This window comes from Moschus berezovskii, chromosome 18 (genome assembly GCF_049115385.1).
Source record: "Moschus berezovskii isolate FMDL1 chromosome 18, NW_MosBer_1.0, whole genome shotgun sequence".
Lineage (NCBI taxonomy): Eukaryota > Metazoa > Chordata > Mammalia > Artiodactyla > Moschidae > Moschus > Moschus berezovskii.
Genome location: NC_142477.1, coordinates 14,258,262 through 14,279,686, shown reverse-complemented (window position 1 = coordinate 14,279,686; position 21,425 = coordinate 14,258,262). Strand labels below are relative to the sequence as shown.

The 21,425-nt window shown below is 46.6% G+C and overlaps 1 protein-coding gene and 1 pseudogene across 1 annotated transcript; both read left to right on the top strand.

Moving 5' to 3' along the window:
* The first annotated feature begins 60 nt into the window (after nt 1-60).
* Nucleotides 61-20,389, top strand: ATPSCKMT (ATP synthase c subunit lysine N-methyltransferase). Its single transcript, XM_055422269.2, has 5 exons — nt 61-341; nt 7,066-7,355; nt 8,039-8,176; nt 10,146-10,196; nt 18,383-20,389. The coding sequence occupies exons 1-5, from the start codon at nt 281-283 to the stop codon at nt 18,551-18,553; spliced, it is 711 nt and encodes a 236-aa protein (XP_055278244.2). The 5' UTR covers nt 61-280; the 3' UTR covers nt 18,554-20,389.
* Nucleotides 12,721-12,840, top strand: LOC129553429 (U2 spliceosomal RNA; annotated as a pseudogene).
* Nucleotides 20,390-21,425: the final 1,036 nt, after the last annotated feature.

The window sequence follows — 21,425 nt, the reverse complement described above, 5'->3', positions numbered from 1 at the left end:
GCCGTCCGAGACCTATTTCTCACTTGAGACTAGTTTAACGCCAGACAGTACCTTCTGGAAGCCACGGCCTTCGCAAACTTCTATCATCCAAGAAGTTGTGGGGGGGGTGGAAGTTTGAAGACACGGATGGGAACTTTAGAATCCAAAGGCCAGGAATAGATGTAAATTAGATATTCATTAAAGCTTTAAAGTTGACTGTTTCTTGATAGTGTTTCCCAACGAGGGGCTCATTTACTTAGAACATTATTTTCTCCCTCGTTCTTCTCCCGGCTCTGGGAAGATGGTAGAGTCCATTTCCGGTTTTCTAACTGCCGGAAATCTCGCGATGGATGGAGGCGGAGGTGAGGCCGGCCGCGCGCGGCGGGCTCTTTTGGGGCGCGGGCGCGGCGTCGAGCCCGGCGTGGGCCTCGCGGTCCGTCCGCGGAGCAGCCGGTCCGAGTTGTGCGCCGCGGGGCGGGGAGCCGCGGGGCTGGTTCCCGGGCTCGCGGCCTGGCGTTCGGTGCTGAGTGCTCGCCCCTGGCCCTGGTTTCTGACCGCCCGGAGCTGTTCTCAGGCGCGATATTCCGAGGTGTGCGCACTGGAGTCCCGCTGTCCCGGTTGGGGAGTCCCAGTTCCGCTTCTTCTACCTGCGTCTTTGGGGACGTGACCTGTCTGCAGCAGTGGCAGTAATAACACTAGCATCTCTCTTTACGGGTTCAGGGAGAACCGTGCCTACCCTTGGCAAACTATGTTTAAGAGGTCACTTGTTTTGCCCAAATACTTCGGTAACTAGCCCAGAGTTACGCAGCTCCTAAGAAGAAAATTGACCTGGCCTTACACTGAATTTCCACCCCCTGAAGCCCGGATTTGTGCTGCTTCTGAAAGTTTTTTCTTGGCAACCCTAGCGAAGTACCAGGCCTCTGAGTCCCTCCAACTGCTTTTTCTTCAGAGCGCTGATTACGACCTAATCATTTGTAGGCTTAAATTGACTTGTGGGTTTCAACCCTCAGCTGGTAAAGAATTAGCCTGCAATGCGGGAGGCCTGGGTTCGATCCCTGGGTTGGGAGGATCTCCTGGAGAAGGCAAAGGCTACCCACTCCAGTATTCTGGCCTGGAAAATTCCATGGACTGTATAGACCATGGGGTCGCAAAGAGTTGGACGACTGAGCGACTTTCACTTTCCAGCCTCCCACCATTCCGGCTGCCATAGAACAGGGGCTTACCCTGTTGTATTATTCCTAGCCTTTTGTTGTTTTGCTCAAATGTTGAATGCCTGGGGCTATAACATTTTACCATGGCTTGACAGTTAGGAACGGGTTTTGTCACCGGAGCCAGTGGTGATCATTTAACCTCTTTTGATGGCTTGGCCCACGTCAGTGATGCTTCAAGGACATTTTGACTTCTGGAGTCAGGTCTCAGTTCACTTTAGCTTGGCCAGTTGAGTGTTCTCGTTCACAGTGGTGAATCCTGCATTCCCTTTGGCTCCTTAGATTGTCGTGCAATGTAGGGAATGTCTAGTGAGGTCTGCTATGCAGTTTATCTTTATTTTCTGTCAAAACATGGGGTAAAGGTTCCCCCCCAATATTAGTACATTCTGTATTTCAAAAAGATACAAGAGATATTAGACCAGTACAGGAGAGACTTCTTCAGTGGACAAAATAATGCACGTTAAAGGGACATAAAATATATGCTGTAGTTTTTAAGCCTGTATGTAAATGAATATACACAGCGGATAGCCCTAAAATACTGTGACGTGCAAATACAAAGCCCACTTTAAACACAAATGGTAGGTCATAATCTCAGAAAGACCTCTCCTTTCTTCCTGGCCGTTTTCCTTTGACTTGGACTTGAATAAGAACCCGGTACCTTTTTGTGCCTCTGTCACTGCCTCTAGCTCTGGGTGATGCAAACCTGTCCCTGAAAATTAAGGTCTTCAAACATTATCAGAAGTCAGTATTTAAGCAAGCCTGGAGACAATGGAAGTTCACTTTTTTGGGTCTTTACTTTCAGGGACCCTCCAACCCCTCAACAGAAATAGCCAGTGGTCCCCCACAGCTCCCATCTAAAGGAATGTTCAAAAGAGCACATGTGACAGAAATGTTGTGTGATTTATTTATATGACAGTGAGTAGACTGAATCTAACACGTTGCATCAGAAGGATTTAGAGATTTGTAGAAGCCGTCTGTTTTTAGTAGGTAAGAACTGGATTTATTTAGAGAGAAACACTCCATAGACAAGATTGTTGGTCATCTTAGAAGGTGAGAGTGGCCTCGAAACATGGCGTGCTTAGTTTTTTGGCTTTTTCTTTTTAGTTTTAATTCTTTTAAATTACGAAAGTACGATAACACGTTTACAGGAGACTTGGAAAATACAGAACAAGGTTACATGTAGTTCCACTATGTAGAAGCAGTCTGGATTTTAGTTTTTAATCTTTAGTGACTGGTTTTCACTGGTAAAAGTATATTTTTTATTGAACTGACATAGCAATGTTTTGGATATGTAGTTTGGATTTACAGAGTAACTTCTTCAAAAGTTCGTATAAATGTTTGTGACGATGAAAGGTTTTTGAAGGTGTAGAAACTTGAGGCAGAAAAGTGCATGATGCCATCGAGGGACGCACTGCTGCTGCTGTTGCCTTTCTTAAAAACAGGTCGTGTATTGCCTTTGCTCAGAAAGTCTCATCCCAGTGCGTATGAATAAAGTACATGTTTAGCCCAGTGGTCAAGGACTCACACCCTGTACTCATCCAACATTCTTTGGCTTGCCTTACCTTGATTTCCAAGGCAGCCTTCTTTTGAGAATGTCCCTTTTTCAATAGAAGCATCCCCTGCTTTTTTAAACTTTACACCATTTTGCATTTATGAAAAACCTACATTAGTACCTGTTTTTCCCAAACTGAAGTCCAAAGAGCATTTTCACTTTCATGATAAAAGGGGACAAGGGAAGTTGCCTTCTGAGTTTTGCAGCAAGCTGTCACCTGGGGCAGCATTCCCCCCAGGGGCAAGAGTGCGTCGAGGGGCTCTTTCCCTGGACCCACACTCAGCATCCAGCCGCCACAGCGCTGAGCCCTGTCAGTCAGCACCTGTGCTCTATATCGAGGTGTTCTGTGCATCCCTGAGCAAGGCATGCCCTAAGGTAATTGCTGCTTGGCTCTATTGCGTGCACCTTATGACAGGTTTCATGGAGACACTGCTTTTGGACCGCGTGGGACACCCGCACCCGTCGGTCCAGCTGAAATTGTTTGTACCCGCACCTTCCCGGTTCCATCGTTGGGATCAGCCTTTCCTCCACCTCTCACGTTCCCTCCGCGTTGGGTACACGTTAGAGCCTCTCTTACGCCTTGTAGCTGTCTCAGTGTAACCCACCATTCACACAGGCTGAAGGGGTGCCCTGGAGACCAGGGGCGCTTTATTACACCTTTTTCTGGTTAAGTTGAAGAGCACGTGTCTACACAGGTGAAACAGAGTTGTTCGGGTCCTCTGACTCGACTGCCTGTTGGCTTATGCTAACTAGAGAAACGGACCCTTTACCATATGAGCTACCAGGGAAGCCCAACTAGAGAAACGATCCATCAGCAGATAGTTGGTAAACAAAATGCGGGCTGCCCGTACAGTGGAATGTTATTTGACAGCGAGAAGGAATACAGCACGGGTGCAATGACGTGATCCAACATGGACGAATCACTCACTAGGTGAAGAGTCCGTCACAAAAACCATGAACTGTGTGATTTCGTGAAAGTCGGCTTTCTTTTTAATTTTTAATTGGAGGATAATTGCTTTACAGTATTGTGTTGGCATCTGCCACAGAACAACGTGAATCAGACACATATGTCCCCTCCCTCTTGAACTTCACACCCCATCCCACCCCACCCCATCCTTCTAGGTTGTCTCGAGTACTGCGTCGAGCTCCCTGTGTTTATACAGCAGGAAAGTCTGCTTTCTTTAGAGACAGAAAGTAGATTTGTGTTTGCTTAGGGCCAGAGGGGGTGGGGAGGATGAGGGTAATGGCTGAAGCATAAGGGTTCCTTCTGGAAGTAATGAAAAAGTTCTAAATTTAACTGGTGATGGTTACACCATCTGTGAATCTACTGAAAGCCTTTGAATTAAATGGGCAAATTGTATGATACATGAATTATGTCTCAATAAAGCTTTTACAAATTATTGACCCGCTCCACACCTCCCGATGATAGTATTGCTCGGTCACTAAGTCATGTCCGACTCTTTGTGATCCCATGAACTGCAACACGCCAGGCCTCCTTGTCCTTCACTATCTCCTGGAGTTTGCACAAATTCTTGTCCTTTGAGTCCGTGATGCCATCGAACCATCTCATCCTATGCCATCCCCTCCTCCATTATAATAATAGTGGCTAAAAGTCATCACTTTTTCCGCCTATGCTTTATGGGCATTGTTTATTTAACCGTTTCAGTAACTCGGTGAGGATAGTATTATTTTAAAATCTTGCAGGCGAGGTATCGGCCTTAGCAACAACTCATCTCTCTTTCTCTCTCCCTTTAGTTGCTAAGTCGTGTCCGACTCTTGCGACCCCATGGACTGTAGCCTGCCAGGCTCGTCTGTCCATGGGATTCTCCAGGCAAGAATACTGGAGTGGGTTCCCATTTCCTTCAGGGGATCTTCCCAAACCAGAGATCGAACTCCAGTCTCCTGCATTGCAGGCAGATTCTTTACCAACTGAGCTACGAGGGAAGCCGCAACAACTCATCTGTGCTACACAACTCTGAGTTCTGAGACTCCAGAGCTGTGCGACTGAGATATTTCTGATCACTGTCCTCTACAGTTGAAACATCTGCAGAAGGACTTCTTCATATGAGGCAAGGCAGATGTGCCTGCCTTTAAAAAAGGAAAAAATCAAATGCTCTTCCATTAGCATGTTAAGTTCCTCCGTGCAGTGCCGAAAAGTATGAATGAGAATGTACTTAAAACTTTGCTTTCCCTCAAATACCATCACTTTCCTAAACTTTACTTTTATTTTACCTCCATCGTTGGCACCATGAGTAGACTTTTGTTACTGTCTCTGAGTTGGGCTTCTGCCATGACACCAGTTCTAAAGCTCACTTTAGGAGACCTCAGCCTTCAATAACAAAGCCACACTGAGCGGGAGATGCTGAGGTTGGTCAGCCGTGGGCTTCCGGTGTGTCCTGCGTCCACGTTTGGGCCTCACCTCAGTTGTGACAAATTACCACATCTCATGGGCTTCCCTGGGTGGCTCGGGTAAAGAAGCCGTCTGCCAGTGCAGGAGATGGGGGTTCGATCCCTGGGTCGGGAAGATCCTCTGGAGGAGGAAATGCCACCTACTCCAGTATTCTTGCCTGGAAAACTCCATGGATCAAGGAGCCTGGTGGACTGCAGTCCGCGGGGTCGCAGAGAGTCAGACACAACTGAGTGAGCGTGTGTACACCGGGACAGTAAGCAGAAGTCAGTCCATGTCCTGATCCCCAGCACCTGTGGGGACACTGCCTGAGCCACTCGGCGGATGTGGTTGAGTGAAGGACTTCAAGATGGGAGGCTCATCCTGGCCTGTCTGGGTGGGCCAGTGTGCTCCCAAGGAAAGGATTCCTTTTTTAAGAAGGAAAGGGGAGCCGGGGTGTCAGAGGAGGTGTCTTGTGGAGCCGGTGGCTGGACTGGTGTGGGCCCACTAGCGAAGGAGTGCGGGCAGCCCGTCCTACCCCAGGGCTTCCAGAAGGGACACAGCACTCCCACCCTGTTTCAGAATCTGACCTCCAGAACGGTACTTTTAATAAGTGTGTATTGTTTTTAACCCGCCTGGCTTATGGCAGTTTCTTATCGCAGCAGTGGGAGACTAAACACAGTGACCCTTTGAACAGCTGACTAATGCCCAAACTGTGAGCACTAACGTCTTCAAATGATAAGACTCTTGTGCCCCTTCCTCTTACTCTGTCTGTCTACAGATTCCCATGGTTTTGGTTTTAGCGCCTCAACTAGATTGAGAGCTGGTTCAGGGCAGGGTGGGCTTGTCCTGGTGGGGTTCCAGTGCTGCGCAATGTTGTGCATGGTCTTCCGTATCCCCTTGTCTCATCCTCACAAGGATCCCGTGATCCCCACTTTACAGATGAGGAGACTGAGGTTCCGAGAGGTGAAGGGTCACAGCTGTTAGTAAGGGGTGGAGCCAGGGGCCGATCTCGGCAGGCTTTGCAGCTGTGCCCTTACCCTCTGTGCTGTGCCCATCATTAATCCATTTCAGAATTGATTTCAAATAAATTTCAGTGTAAAAAATGTGAGGTCCTATTACGAATACATTATAAAGCATAAAACTCAAGAGGAGGATGTTTAACATACCATTTATTCCCTCGGTAATCAGTGATTAGAGTTCATTTTATTCTGTACTGTGATAGTACTGAAATGAGTATTTTTTGTCCTTTATGGATCTGCTTTAAAAACCTTATTACCATGACTAAGATTTTTAATAAAATTTCATCTCCTCTGTTTACTTCAGAATTGAATTTGTACCACTGGATTTTTGATGCCTGACCAATTTTGATGTATAATACTTTCCTCCTGTTTGAAATAGAATAATGAGTAGACATTTTTATGCTTATTATGGAGTTTTGTTCTGAACCACAGAAATACAGAGTGCATGGTTAATATTTGTATTAATGGATTGTTGTTTAGTTGCTAAGTTGTGTCTGAGTCTTTGTGACCCCATGATCTGCAGAACGGCAGGCTCCCGTGTCCATCACTGTCTCCCGGGGTTTGTTCAAACTCATGTCCATTGAGTTGGTGATGCCATGGGTACTGATTCATACCAGAGACTGATTCATAAATAGATTTGAACGCATTATTTTCTGGGGATGACTCCTGGAGGAAAAATCAGTATGTTGGAAAGAAAAGATTTCAGTCTTCCGTTAGTATTATATAATTTTCTGTTAAACACTCTAGTTGATGGACTCTAGAACTCATTGTGGAATTCTACATTTGTAATTCCAATTGCACTGAGCAAAATTAGCCTTTAAAAAGCAGAAGTTTATTTGTTAATAACTGTGGGGGAGGAAACACTAGCTTGGATTTCTGATTTGGTGTTTCATGTGTCTGTTTCTGCTCTTGACCCAGGGACACGCCCAGCAACACTTGAAGAAGGAAGGCCGACAGAATGTGTTCCACCTGCAAGTCTTGAAGCCAACAGTTTGAAGAAAAGCAGTTGGGGGGTCTTGCTTACTGGCATTGTTGGGGGGACACTGGTGGCTGTGTATGCTGTGGCCACACCATTTATAACACCAGCCCTCCGAAGAATTTGTTTGCCTTTTGTACCTGCAACTACGAAACAGATTGAAAATGTTGTGAAAATGCTTCAGGGCAGGAGAGGACCCCTGGTGGACGTTGGTAGTGGTGATGGACGTATTGTGAGTTACTCGAAGACGTTTGAAGGTTCACGTTTTTTTTAGGTTTTATGTTTTAAAATTTCCGTTTCACATTTCTTATGAGGCTTATGCAAAGCCTTGTTAAATTGATAGCATAATAAAGTAGTCATTTAATTTTGTTTTTGTTTGGCTGAGCTACTTCAGTCCTTCAGCAGGACTTTGAAATTTATTTTTCTCAGATTTAATTGTTCTTAAAGGGCAAAGTGCTCTGGATGTCTGGTAAAAAGGAACAAATGATTGATGATTATGAAATTGTTCATTAAAAATCTTACGCCAACAGAAACATGTTAAGTCATGCAGTTTGACTGTTTTACATTTTTTTCCAAGGATGACTCCTAGGGAAAAAAAATCAGTATTTTGGGAAAAAAATTTCAGTCTGCCATTAGTATTGAATAATTTTCTGTAAAACCCTTTAGTTGGTATTGAATTAATTCTGCTTCTTGTGGGTTCAATCCCTGGGTTGGGAAGATCCCTTGGAGGAGGAAATGGTGACCCAGTATTCTTGTATTCTTGCGTGAAAAATCCCATGGACAGAGGAGCCTGGCAGGCTGTAGTCCATGGGGTCACAAAAAGTTGGACACGATGTAGGGGCTCAACAACAGTAACAACATACATAGGGAGTTTTCATGTCTTTTTCTGATCTTGACCATGGCCTCTCCCCACAGGTGATCGCGGCTGCAAAGGAAGGGTTCACAGCTGTGGGTTACGAGTTGAACCCCTGGCTCGTCTGGTACTCCAGGTACCGCGCTCGGCGGGAAGGGGTGCAGGCATCAGCCAGATTTTACATCTCAGACTTGTGGAAGGTACGTACGGCAGAGGACATGCTAGAGTACTCCACCCCCAAACTTTATGATTTTTGTGAATTAAGATAGTTAAAAGTGTATATTTCGGCATTATGAAATGTGAACAGCTTTTAAATTGATCGATTTTACAAATCAGCCCTACTTTAGAGTACAAACTTAAGGTTTATAACTTTACAGGTCATGTGACTTCTAAGGCTTTATTTATTCAAATTAAAATGTTCTCATTTCTCTTTATTATGCAGTGATAAGATTTTTTTATCTTATTTGTTTTGTACGATGTCACATAGGCATAAACTTGTTAATGTCATCCTTGGTAAACAGTTTTGTGTGTGTGAGTGTGTATTTATATGCACATATGAATATGTCTTAGTGTGTTTGAGGCTGTATGTGTATCTGAGTTTGTTTATGTGTGTGTGCACGCTAATGTGAGGTGTGTGTGGGTACATGTGTATATGTCTATATATACCTAGGGAGAGATAGAAGTAGTGCAGGAGAAAAGAAAGGACCAACCAACCATGCTGTGATGCTCCTCTGTGTCTTCATAAAGTGTAAGATATTTCCAAGTTTACTTGTTTTCTAAAAAGTGCCTGGTAATTTTGCTTTAGGAATGCTCCATAAAATGCTTTTACTTAAATAAGAATTTTCCTTTGTAATAGTGTCATCAGTAGCTTATCAAAATTCACTTGAGTTTTGTTTGCATTGTTTTTTATTCCACATGTACGTAAATGATCTCTCTATTGAGTAAATAAAACTTTTATTGGGTAATAAGAATTTTGACTGGCGAAGCACTTTTACCCCCAGTTTTCCAGCTAAAGACTATTTTATTGCCATTTTTACTTAGTGTTTTAGAGACGAGGAGGGGGACCAGAATTCTAAGGATGACTCCACAGGAGAAACAGGTGGTTCTGAAGAACCTTGAGTTCTTGCTAAGCTTGTTTTGTGTCAGTCAGTTCAGTTCAGTTGCTCAGTCGTCACCGACTGTTTGCGACCCCATGAATCGCAGCACACCAGGCCTCCCTGTCCATCACCAACTCCCGGAGTTCACTCAGACTCATGTCCATCGAGTCGGTGATGCCATCCAGCCATCTCATTCTCTGTTGTTCCCGTCTCCTCCTGCCTGTTTTGTGTAGAGCAGAGTAGAAAGTGGGCTGGGGTTCAGATGGCCCAGTCTACAAGGGTGACCACCAGTGGTCACTGGTGAGTCCTGCTTTTCTGACCATCGATCTGGGTGGCCCTGTGTGGAGTGGCTGTGAGGATGAGCTGGGATAGCTTCTGTGGAAACTTCTGGAAAACTGTAACAGATGAGCTAACACGGGTGAAAGCATTAACACAGGAAGTCTTAAAAAGGGCCACTCTTTTTGAAAACCCACTATGTTTTTGAACCTTCTATTTTGTATTGGGGTATATATGCTGGAAAAGACTGAAGGCTGGAAGAGAAGAGGGCAGCACAGGATGAGATGGTGGGATGGCATCAGCACCTCGATGGGCATGAGTTAGAGCAAGCTCTGGGCGGTAGTGAAGGACAGGGAAGCCTGGCGTGCTGCAGTCCATGGGGTCGCAGAGTTGGACAGCTTAGCGACTGAATAACGACAATGGCTGATGAACGATGCCGTGATAGTTTCAGGTGGACAGTGAAGGGGCTCAGTCATACGTACCCATGTATCCATTTCCCTCCGAACTCCCCTCCCATCCAGGCTCCACATAACATTGAGCAGAATTCCTTGTGCAATACAGTAGGTCCTTGTTGGATATCCATTTAAAATATAGCACTAGGTACATGTCCATCCCAAACTCCCTAACGATCCCTCCCCGGTGGCAACCAGAAATGCGTTTTCTAAGTCTGTGAATCTCTTTCTCGAAAACCGACTGTTTTTTGAAATGGGAAATTGCTACTCATTTCGAAATAAGCTTAAGCTGATGTTTGACTTTCTACAATTAATCTGTGACTTGTTTTCTCCCTTCCCTTCAGGTCACTTTTTCGCAGTACTCAAATGTTGTTATCTTTGGTGTGCCCCAGATGGTGAGTACGCCCTTCCTGCCACCCAAGTGTCTTTTTCTAGGTTAGGAGGGGGCTTCTGGCCTGAACAGACCATCTCTCTCTGGCCTGCTGCCCCGTGTGCAGAATGACAGATCATTGGTTTAACAAAGTACTTTAGGGCCTTAATAGTTTAATCATAAAAGATTCAGTCTTGTAGTTTAAAACTTCTGCTTTAGATGAAGGTCTCAGTGATCTACCTAAGCCCTAACAATTTGAGTCTGAAAACTGCTTTATGAGCTCCTGGTGTCTAATGTGAGTGGGTTTTCACAGTTGCTTACTTATATCCAGCTGAAATCACTTGGGAACGTTAACGGGAGGGGGCTTCCCTGTTGGCTCAGTGGTAAAGAATGTGTGTGCAATGCAGGAGACATTGGTTCAATCCCTGGGTCGGGAAGATCCCCTAGACAAGAGAATGACTACCCACTCCATTATTCTTGCTTGGGGAATTCCATGGACAGAGGAGTGTGGCAATTTATAGTCCATGGAGTCACAAAGAGCTGGCCACAACTGAAGCGACTTAGCATGCACGAGCGTGGATTAGTTTCCGTTGACCTCAGTTGGCTGATTTGTATTGAATTCTGACTGTACTTTCGAAAGTGAAAATGCTGCAGCTTTGGACTGCAAATGGTCCTAAATTTAGCCTTTGGAAAAATGACCAGAATGGGAGGCTTTCATTGTAATTGTTGGTTTACAGACTGTAGAAAGAAATTCTCCTTCACTTTTCAAGCTCTATAATTGTACACATAGTAATCCTGGCAGATATTGGTTGTTTGCCGAAATGCCACTGAGTGAGTGATACAGTTTTTATTTAAAAAAAAAAAAAAAAGGACTTTTTTTGTTGTTATGCTTTCTTATTCATATCTTAATTTTTACTTAAGATATCTCAATGCTGGAAAAAAATTTTTCTTACTATTAGAATTTTCAGTGAAATGCTTTTTTCTCGCATTTTTTAAAAAAGTATTTAGTAGTGCTTTTGTTAGATACTCTTGAAAGTGATAGGATTCTGTATGTTCATAATTTTCAGGAAGCCTAACATGAAGATGAAACCTGGGTGTCTATACTTTTGTTATAAAAATGAAAAGAGGTAGAAAGGCATGATCATTAAAAAAAAAAAATGATCTTCTAAAAAAAAGGCATGATCGTTAAAAAAAAAAAAACCCTAAAAACGTATTTGGTATCAGAATTGCTGATGCCAAATTGCTATGGAATTTGATGGGTTTTTTTCCCTACTTATTGTGAAGTTTGAGCATTCTTTTGGGATAATTGGCATTTTGAGGCAAAGAACCTTAATTTAAAATCCATGCTTTATACAAACAGAAAGCTGACAAATGTTCCGCGCTGTCTTGAGACGCCCGAGGTGCTGTCCCAGCAGGGGGCAGTGCTGGCCTTCTCCGGGCTCCAGCTCCTTGGGTTTCTCAGCACGTTTGAAGTGTAGTCAGTTTTGGGAACTGTTCACCCAAGGGAAGAGTGTTTTGATAAATACTTTTGTGATTATGGGCCATTCTTCTGTACACAGAGAAACCTTAAATAAGGCACTTGCAGCATTTCACCATACCCAGGAAGAAGGAAGCAGGTGAAATGCACAAAGTGCCCACGTCTCCTGGCACAAGAGGGATTCAGCTAACTTGGAGTCCACCACGCAGGGGGGCGAAACAGGGCGTGAAGCCTGGATGGCCTCGGTGGGTCAGGGAGGCTCGGTTTCCCGGGTGGAAGGCCCTGCTTTCCGCCCTCCCCAGGAGACAGTGAGAGGAGGAAGGGGGCTGCAGGGGAGTCGGGGGGCCAGGTTGGCCCTTGGGGGTCCTTAGGGCCCTGGAAGATTTTTTTAGGCTGTCTGGGCCCATTATGGAGAAGGCAATGGGAAGCCACTCCAGTACTCTTACCTGGAAAATCCCATGGACGGAGGAGCCTGGTGGGTTGTGGTCCATGGGGTCGCTAAGAGTTGGACACGACTAAGTGACTTCACTCTCACTTTTCACTTTCATGCATTGGAGAAGGAAATGGCAACCCACTCCAGTGTTCTTGCCTGGAGAATCCCAGGGACGGGGGAGCCTGGTGGGCTGCCGTCTATGGGGTCGCACAGAGTCGGACACGACTGAAGTGACTTAGCAGCAGCTTAGCAGGGCCCATTATGCCGTCTCCTGTTAGAATGTATTTCCCTTATCCGCCCACTGGCTGGTGTCCCGGTAGGGGCTTGGTGGCTGGACAGAGCCAGCATGGCAGGAAGGGTTTCCTGTGGCCGCTGGGGCGCCCGTGGGCCGTGAGAAGCTGGAGGCGGTGTTGGGAGCGTCAGAGGGCGAGACCCTGGTGTTATGGGGCCTCCCTCTCCTTCTGCTGCTGGACTGGCGGTCCCTCACAGCTCAGGTTCCAGTGCTGGACTGGTGGTTCTTCACAGTTCTGCGCGGCGGTGCTCGGCTTACAGTGGCCCGAGCCTGCATCACGCATGCGTGTGCAGCGTAGCAGGAGTGAGAGTGCCATTGGACCTGGCAGACCAGTGCCTGGATGGGAGAGTGCTTCTCGGCCTTTTGGCTAAGATCAAGTGTAGTATCTGTTCTTATCAGTTTAATATCTGGGTCTTCCCTTATAGCTCAATTGGTAAAGAATCCGCCTGCAATGCAAGAGACCCTGTTTCGATTCCTGGGTCAGGAAGATCCTCTGGAGAAGGGATAGGCTACCTGCTCCAATATTCTTGGGCTTCTCTTGTGGCTCAGTTGGTAAAAACTCCGCCTGCAATGTGGGAGACCTGGGTTTGATCCCTGGGTTGGGAAGATCCCCTGGAGAGGGAACAGCTACCCTTTCCAGTATTCTGGCCTGGAGAATTCCATGGACTGTATAGTCTGTTGGGTCACAAAGAGTCGGATACGACTGAATGGCTTTCACTTTCACCATGAACTCACCCGCCAAGAGTGTGGGACAGATGGGTCATGTCCTTGTTGAAAACTGTCCAGTGACTTCGTCCTGCTGTAAACCAGCGATGATAAGGCCCAGTCTTCCATCTGGGCTTGGCCCTCGGCCACTCACAGGTCTCTGCACTCTGGCCCTGCCCTCCTCTTGGCTCCTGGACCACACTGTGTGGGGCCGTGTCCTCCCCGAGACTCCAGTCCCCCCAACTCTGGGCCTGGTTAATGAACGTCTGCTGACCACTCACAGGTCAGATGTCTCTTCCTCCGAGAAGCCGTCCTTGATTGCCCTGTGCGATGAGCCCTGACACCACGATTTCCAAAGCTTGTACCCTTCCCTGTGGACATGTGACCGCACTGCTCCTTGTATGATGGCTTTGGTGGCGCTGGCCGTGTACACTGCACTGTGAGCTCAGGGACAGGGCAGACCTGTTGAGCTCTCTGCCAGACTCCCAGCTCCCGGCTCAGAGTGATCACCTAGGAAATGTTTGTTAAACGAATGGATGAATATGGTATAAACATGCGCTTTAAGTACACTCTTCCCGTGGGCTATTAAGTTTCATAACTTCAAAGGATGACTCATTTAATTTTAGTTACGAATTCTGTTATGAATCCATGAGTGAAAATACTGTCATAGTGTTCTGATAAAGAAACAGGATTCATGACCATGAATCTTACATTCAATCATTCATTAAACAAGTGTTTACTCAGGGTCCACTAAGCATCAGACCCTGTTCAAGTACTTCAGTGAATAAAGAGAAAAAAGAAAACATCCCCGCCGCAAGGTGTTTACGTGTTGGGAGAGCAGGTATGCAGTGAGATGGCAGTGTAGACTGTGTGGTACAGTAAGGGGGGGTCAGTGCTGTGGGCTCCCCAAAGCGTGAGAGGGAGACTGTCCTTGAAGAGGGGACGTTGGAAGCGTGGGGGAGCCGTGCGGCCGTGTCTGGAAGAGCGTTCCAGGTCGAGGAACAGCCGCTGCGAAAGGAAAGGTGCCGAGAGGTGTGTGTCTGTGGGTCCAGGCGCAGCGAGGGGATGGGGGTGGTGGGAGGGGTGAGCAGGGGTGGCGGGGAGAGACTTGGGGCCAGGCGGGAAGAACAGGGCCTGCTGTGGGGAGCAGAGGGTGGGGGAGGTGCTGGGAGACGGGTCTGAGCTCTTGCGGGCATCCAGGCCATCAGTGGGGGAAGCCAGTGCCCGGGTGGAGAAGCTGGTGACAGGTGGTCAGACTCTGGATGCTCGGTGAGGACAAGGTGAGCTGGCAGATCCAGTGGGCGGCACCCCGGGGCGTCTGGCCTGAGCTGCTGGCGTCTGCTCAGCTGCGGAGCTGCAGGCAGACTGCGTAGGGGTAGGGTCGGGGATCGGGAACTCCTCATGGTGCATGCAGTCTGGGACACGTGTGGGGTGACACTGTAGGCATGTCAGGTGGGCAGTGGCCGATGCCCGGAGGTCTGGGCTCAAGATAGGGGACTCGTGGGGCATCAGCGCCCGGGAGCTGAAGCCGAGGGGGGCTGAGATCACCTGGGGAGGGGCCAAAGCCTTGTTGGACCTGAGCCCTGGCCTCGAACACATGAGGGGCCCCCAGCAAAGGATGCAGAGGAGTTGGGGCGGAGGAAAGTGAGCTGGAGTGACCCAGTGGCTCAGAGCTGCGGATGGGCCTGGCTGTTGTGTCTTTTGCCTTTAGCTGGTTTCAACTTACGTTTAAAGTTTTGAAGAGGTAATTAGAATAGGTTGAGTTCATGTCACTTTGAAACGTATAATTGTATGAATAATTTTGAGTTTCATTAGGCAGACATGACACATCACGGCTTCGCTTTGTGTAAGATATCAAGACTCAGGTTTGTTGCATATTTATGTGTAACTTAGTCTGTTAATTTCTTATGATTGAAACAGAGCCTTTCATTCATAGGTTTATCTTGACTTAGCATATGACAGTCATTTGGAAATAAAAGATCTGTAAAAGAGAAAAGAAGAATAGTAATCTGAATAAATTTACAGTTGTCCTTTTTATGAACAAAATTAGCATTAGAAACCCCTGACATTTTGGAAAAACACATATTGTCTTACTCTTTGCTTATTTAATTTTTCCCTCAAGGAACAAAATTTTTCTTTTTCTTAAAAAAAAAGAACAATCTTTTGCTAGCTGTAGCGACTGAACTGAACTGAACTGAACTGAAAAGAATAAAAATATTCCATCCTTAGTGGAATTTATTCATTGTTACCTCGGTATTGATTGTAATAAAGAATCAGAATTTTGGCTCACTCCAGCCACAGGTCATGTAGAGGAGTTTTTTTCCAAACCGCTTTTTAAAGACACAGGTGAGGAATCAAACTGCTGTAGAGAATTTGTTCATCATAATTCAACAGATTGATTAGTTTTTGTCTGTGCCGGGTCTTCGTCGCTGTGCTCGGGCTTTCTCTAGTTGCGTGCACAAGCTTCTCATTGCAGTGACTTCCCTTGTGAGCACAGGCTCGCAGGCTTCAGTCGTTAAAGCTCACGGGCTCAGTAGCTGTGGTGCATGGGCTTAGTTGCTCCATGGCCTGTGGAGTCTTCCTGGATCAGGGATCAAAACCCGTATCCCCTGCATGGGCAGGCAGAGTCCTATCTGGCACATACAGTCTGGGACACGTGTGGGTTGACACATGTAGGCATGTCAGGTGGGCAGCGGCACATGCCTGGAGGTCTGGACTCGAGGTAGGGGTACTTGTGGGGCATCAACACTCAGGAACTGAAGCAGAGGGGGGCTAAGATCACCCGGGGAGGGGCCAAAGCCTTGCTGGACCTGAGCCACCAGGGAAGTACTGCTTGATTACTTTTAAAGAGGGTAGCTTTTGCACAGGTCTTGGTTTCTAAACATCGCGTCTTACTCAGAGGAACCAGGAACGTTTGCGAAGTGACTGATCCTCAGGGCTGGGAAGGGAAGGTGTGAAAGCCTGGAACATTTAGTTGAGTCTGAATGTGAGGAAGCGCTCAGAAGGTTTGGTCGGGGCACATGCACAGGAGAGAAGCCAGTTTGAGGGGCTCCCGATGACCAAACCGGACGACTTGAGTGTTAGAAGAAATGAGGATGACAGCGGATTGTAGCCCATTGATGAATCCAGGAGATCATGCTTGTACTGATGGAGACAGCGAGGGGAAAGCTCTTCCTTGAGATTCTGACTGTTGATTTGAAAGGAAGGATGGGCTTGGCAAGTTGCCGCTTTCAGTCTGTGTAGTGAAATTGACTCAGGCAGAGTCATCAAGGAAGCAGCACTCAGTGGGGGACAGTTAGATGAATAACAAGACGTTTACATCTTCTCAGGGTGTCTGCCCACAGTATGCTGTTCATTTGAAAGAATAGTAACCACACTCTGGAGACACTGAGATACCTCCTTAGCCGAGTGGTGTGTCACCCCCAAAGCAGAAGGACCCCGCGGGCTCAGGACTGTTGAGTGTGTGAAGTTCACAACCCCTCTGCTGGGTCGTTGGCATGGACGCACACGCCGCTTATCACAAGCAGACACCAGAGGGATCCGCCTGTGTCCTTTTTTTTTTTTTTTTTTGAGTTAAAATTTTATTTGGGGGCAAAATGAGGACTGTAGCCTGGGAGACAGCCCCTCAGATAGCTCTGAGAAATTGCTCCAAAGAGGCAGAGGGATAGGGTAGTATTTATGTGATTTTGGTGAAGTAGGAATACTTACAGTCAAGCACATATGTGTTTTTTACAGGTTTCTGCTGGTCACGAGAGACAGTCGTCACCATGAAGGATTTTAATGCTTTTTTAGATATGAGGAGATGCAAGAATTGGACTCATGAAATCAGGGATACCTGTCTCTCTGAAGGCATGTCCTGCCACTTCTTCCCCGAGCACAGAGTGCCTCATTTCTGCTGTCCACCCTGAACTCCCTTCAGGGGATGTTGGCGGTCAGCAGCTGCAGCAGCACGTGATTTAACCCTTGTAGAGGTAGATGGCAAATGCCATTTTGCAGTCGACAGGGCCTACTCATGGTCATAAATTCGACTATCCTTTGGGAGGCATTTCGTGACCATTTCATCTAACGATGCTAGGAAGGCTCATTCCAAGGGCCCACGAAGATCTTGCACATGGGTCACCCAGTGTGCTCTTACTGGACTAGGTCTGTCAGCAGTAACCAGAGGGCTCTGGACCAGCTCTCTTAACAATCTGTCCTGGTCCGGGCAATTTTATTTAGAGTGACACCGTTACAATCATTGATCATATACAGGATCATATAAGCTGCTTCCAGTTGACTGGCCTGTGTTCTTAAAGGAGGTAATTGTCATGAGAGACAAAGAAAGGCGAGAGATTGTTCCAGATTGAAGGAAACCAAGGAACCATTACAACGCTGTGCACTGTGCGACCCTGGACTAGGGGAAAGTGTGCAGGACATTCCTGGGGCATTTGATTGGGTGCTGTCGGGATGGTTGTTGTTGGGATACAGTGTTAAGTGTCTTGAATTTGATAACTGTGCTGAGGCTCTTTCTCAGAAAACACTGAGGTTCCAGGGAATAAAGGGTCATGTTGTGGGCAGCCTGTTCTCAGATGGCTTAGAAAAAATGTTCTGAGAGAGGGAGGCGTAGATCAAGTCAGATAAAGCAACTCTAACAAACTGTTGAAAATTGGTGAGCCCGGGTAAAGGAATACAACAGCTTTTTTGCTCTATTCTTCTGTCCTTCCTGTAAATTTGAAATTATTTGAAAATAATAAATTAAAATATTTAGGAGGTGAAGGTGGTAATATATTTTTAGGACCTGAAGATAAAATTTTAAGCGGCTGTTAATTTGCTAATGTAATCACAGTGTCAGTACTTCTAGTAAACAGTAAAACTCTTTCTTCACAGATTACTTATAAAATTATGTAAAAGTGATACATAAGAGAATCTTACTTTTCATAAGTTATGTTGATTATAAAGACATTACTTATTGGTATATTATGGATATCTTTTTAAAAGAATTGTAAAATGTTTGATCATATTTCAAGTTTGTAGAATGTGTATTTTTTTCATGGTCTAATTCTACCATATTTCTTTAGTTAGAAAAGTGGAAATCTGTGATACACATTTCCTAAAAAGGGCAAATTTTATATTTGATGATAGAATATAGTCTTAAACGGTGGTTCACGTGACTTCTGTATTTTGGTGGATTGTCGCCCAGGAGTGTTCTGTTTTACAATCAGTAATTTGGCACAGATATTTTCAGGGCCGCAGTGCAGAAGGACACTGAGGAGTCCCTTCCAGTGATCCCCGGCTCCCTGAAATGACGGTTTTTCTTGTCCACAGATGGCGCAGCTGGAGAATAAGCTCGAGCGTGAACTTGGGGACGACGCGCGGGTCATTGCTTGCCGGTTCCCCTTCCCGCACTGGACCCCGGCGCAGGTCACGGGGGAGGGGATAGACACCGTGTGGGCCTATGACGTGCGCTCTTTCAGGGGAGGAGACGGGAGGCCTTGAAGATCGTGCACTTCCCATCGGTCATTCCCATACAGGCTCTAACCAGAGTTTCCTGAGGCGCTGGAGTCTTTGATCTTCTAGAGACTTCAGGCTGTGTCTTCAGCAAAGATTATATTTTTCACTGCTGTGGAATGAGAAATGACATTTACTTTCCCTGACTTTTGGGGAAAATAAGTGGCAATTGAGGCCAGCAGGTAGATGGAAAGCCCCTTTCACGGTGTGTGCTGACAGCTGTGCTCACCACTCTTCATGCACTTGGAAGTGAGAAGATTCGAGCAAGTTGTGCTCACGTCGATGGCCGGGAAAGACGTTAGCAGCTCTGCACATCGTGAAGGATATGATTTGACGCCACAGATGACAAGAAATAATTTTTAAAGAGGGAATGTATTGTAAATGCTTGCTGTTTCCTGTAACTTTATTCATACTTTAGATTTATCACTTTTTTTTTCTTTCTGTACTTCAGGACAAGATTAATTTTCTAAAGGTTTAGAGAAGTGTTATATTTTATAACACTTTTTTTTTGGAATAACTTGTTCCAAGGCTATTGGATTACTGTATTTTGTCAATCTAAGATGTATATGTGTGTGCAAATCTGTGTACATGCAGACACATTTTAACATTTCTGAATTGTGACGTACCTTCCAGTTGATGGTGTTTTGTAACCTAATTGGCAGTGTGGCGCTTCATGGCACGGTTGTATGTCAGCCACCATTGGGAGTCTCAGATTTGAAGAACTGTGTTATTCAGAGAAGATACATGCTGTGGTGGAATAGTTGGTATTGATTTGATAGTCAAATAAACCACCCTGAGCTTTGGTAAGGCAGACCTGGGTTCAGAGCCCTGCTTCAGCAGCAGCAGGGCCTTGTCCAAGTGGCTCGCCCTTGGTTTCCTGAGCATCGCTGTCGTTGGGATGGTGGTGTGCTGAACACGGGGCTGGGGACTGACCTGTAGAACTCTCAGCACAGAGTCTGAGGCCTGTAAGTGGTGTTGATTATTTCAGACACTAAAGAAAAGCTTGTTCACAGAAGCTGCAGATTATTTCTGCTAGTCACCTCTTTATTTTATGAAAGCAGTCATTTATTTAATATTTCTCATTTGTGAGAAGAGACTTAACTGATTTAGATAAAGACACTGTAAAGGAAAACATATCTGAAAAATGAATATTGACTGGTGGCTCGCACAATGCCTGTGTATCACAGAAAGGAATTAAACTCCCAGTAATATTACACCTGAAACCTGAACACCAGACCATCTTAAGAGAGGTTTGATAAAATGAGATGGTTTGCATTTTTAACTAAACTGATAAAAGTGCGATCAGTTTGATAATCTTCGTTTTCATGAGCAGCAAGTGGGAACTCATTTATTCAACAAATGCTTATTGATTGTCTGCTGCTGCTGCTGCTAAGTCACTTCAGTCGTGTCCGACTCTGTGTGACCCCATAGACGGAAGCCCACCAGGCTCCCCTGTCCCTGGGATTCTCCAGGCAAGAACACTGAAGAGGGTTGCCATTTCCTTCTCCAATGTGTGAAAGTGAAAAGTGAAAGTGAAGTCGCTCAGTCGTATCCAACCCTTAGCGACCCCACAGACTGCAGCCTACCAGGCTCCTCCATCCATGGGATTTTCTAGGCAAGAGCACTGGAGTGGCTTGCCATTGCCTTCTCCGGCTATTGATTGTCTACCGTGTAATAAACTTTTCTGATTCAATGGTGGGTGACGTGCAAGTCCCCAGATCTTACAGGGCTTATATTCTGGAAGAGAGACAAACAGGTGAGTGAATGTTACCGTGTGTGAATTCTCCGGAAGACGTAAGCGGTGTGATGGTGTAACGAGGAGTGAGTGTGTCTGGGGTGAGGGGTGGGATGTTGTGGACGTTTGTCAGAGCGTGCGGCAGAGCATGCAGAACATAACGGCAGGAGTCTCCTTGAGTCTCGACAGGTGGACAGACAGACCAGAAGCACATCCCTTGGTTGTGTGGTGTGTCTTGTCCCCCACTGGGGTCATAGTGTGTTGTTTGTTGCTCAGTTGCTGTCTCTTTGCTAAGTCCTGCCTGACTCTAGCCTGCCAGGCTCCTCTGTCCATGGGATTCTCCAGGCAAGAATACTGTAGAGTGGGTTGCCAATTCCTCCTCCACGGGATCTTCCTGACCCAGGGGTCAAACCACGTCTCCGGCATCGGCAGGCGGATTCTTCACGACTGAGCCACCAGCGAAGCCCTCAGGATGCCTTGTTGATCAACCCATGTTGTTCTTAAGCTGCTTTCATGTGGGTGCTATGATATTTGCAACCTCAGCAGTCTGATGGAGACAGGAGGGTTGAGGCTGTACCTGGAGGGGGAAGCCTGCTGGCAGGGTTGGAAGGTGTGTCTGGAGTGTCCCAGAGGGATGGCGAGCCCCCAGGAACTCCCACCCGCTCCCAGAGTGGCGTTTAGGAGTCGTACCAAGTCACGGGGTCTATGACCTTGGACCTTGCCTTCACAGCCGACATCCCATGAGAACATCCTGTTCTTGGGGACTTGGGCAGCAGAACCTCCACTGTATCCTTGCCCCTGGGGAGTTCTGTTGGGGGAGAGATGATTTCTCAGGCTTGGAAAGGACTTGGGGAAAGGAAGGGCTGAACTCACCCTGGACTGCCCTTCTCAGCAGGGAGAGGAGCTATTTTATGGGCTGCATGTTTGTTTCCTTTGTTGAAATCCTAACCTCCCCATGTGTTGGCATCAGGAAGGGGGGCCTTGGCTTTAGGTCATGACGGTGGATTGGTGCCCTGATGAAAGAGACCCCAGAGTGCTCCCTTGTCCTGTCCACCACAGAAGGTCACCGCGGGAGGAGGGCCCCCACCAGACCCCATCAGCCAGCACCTTGATCCTGGACTCCAG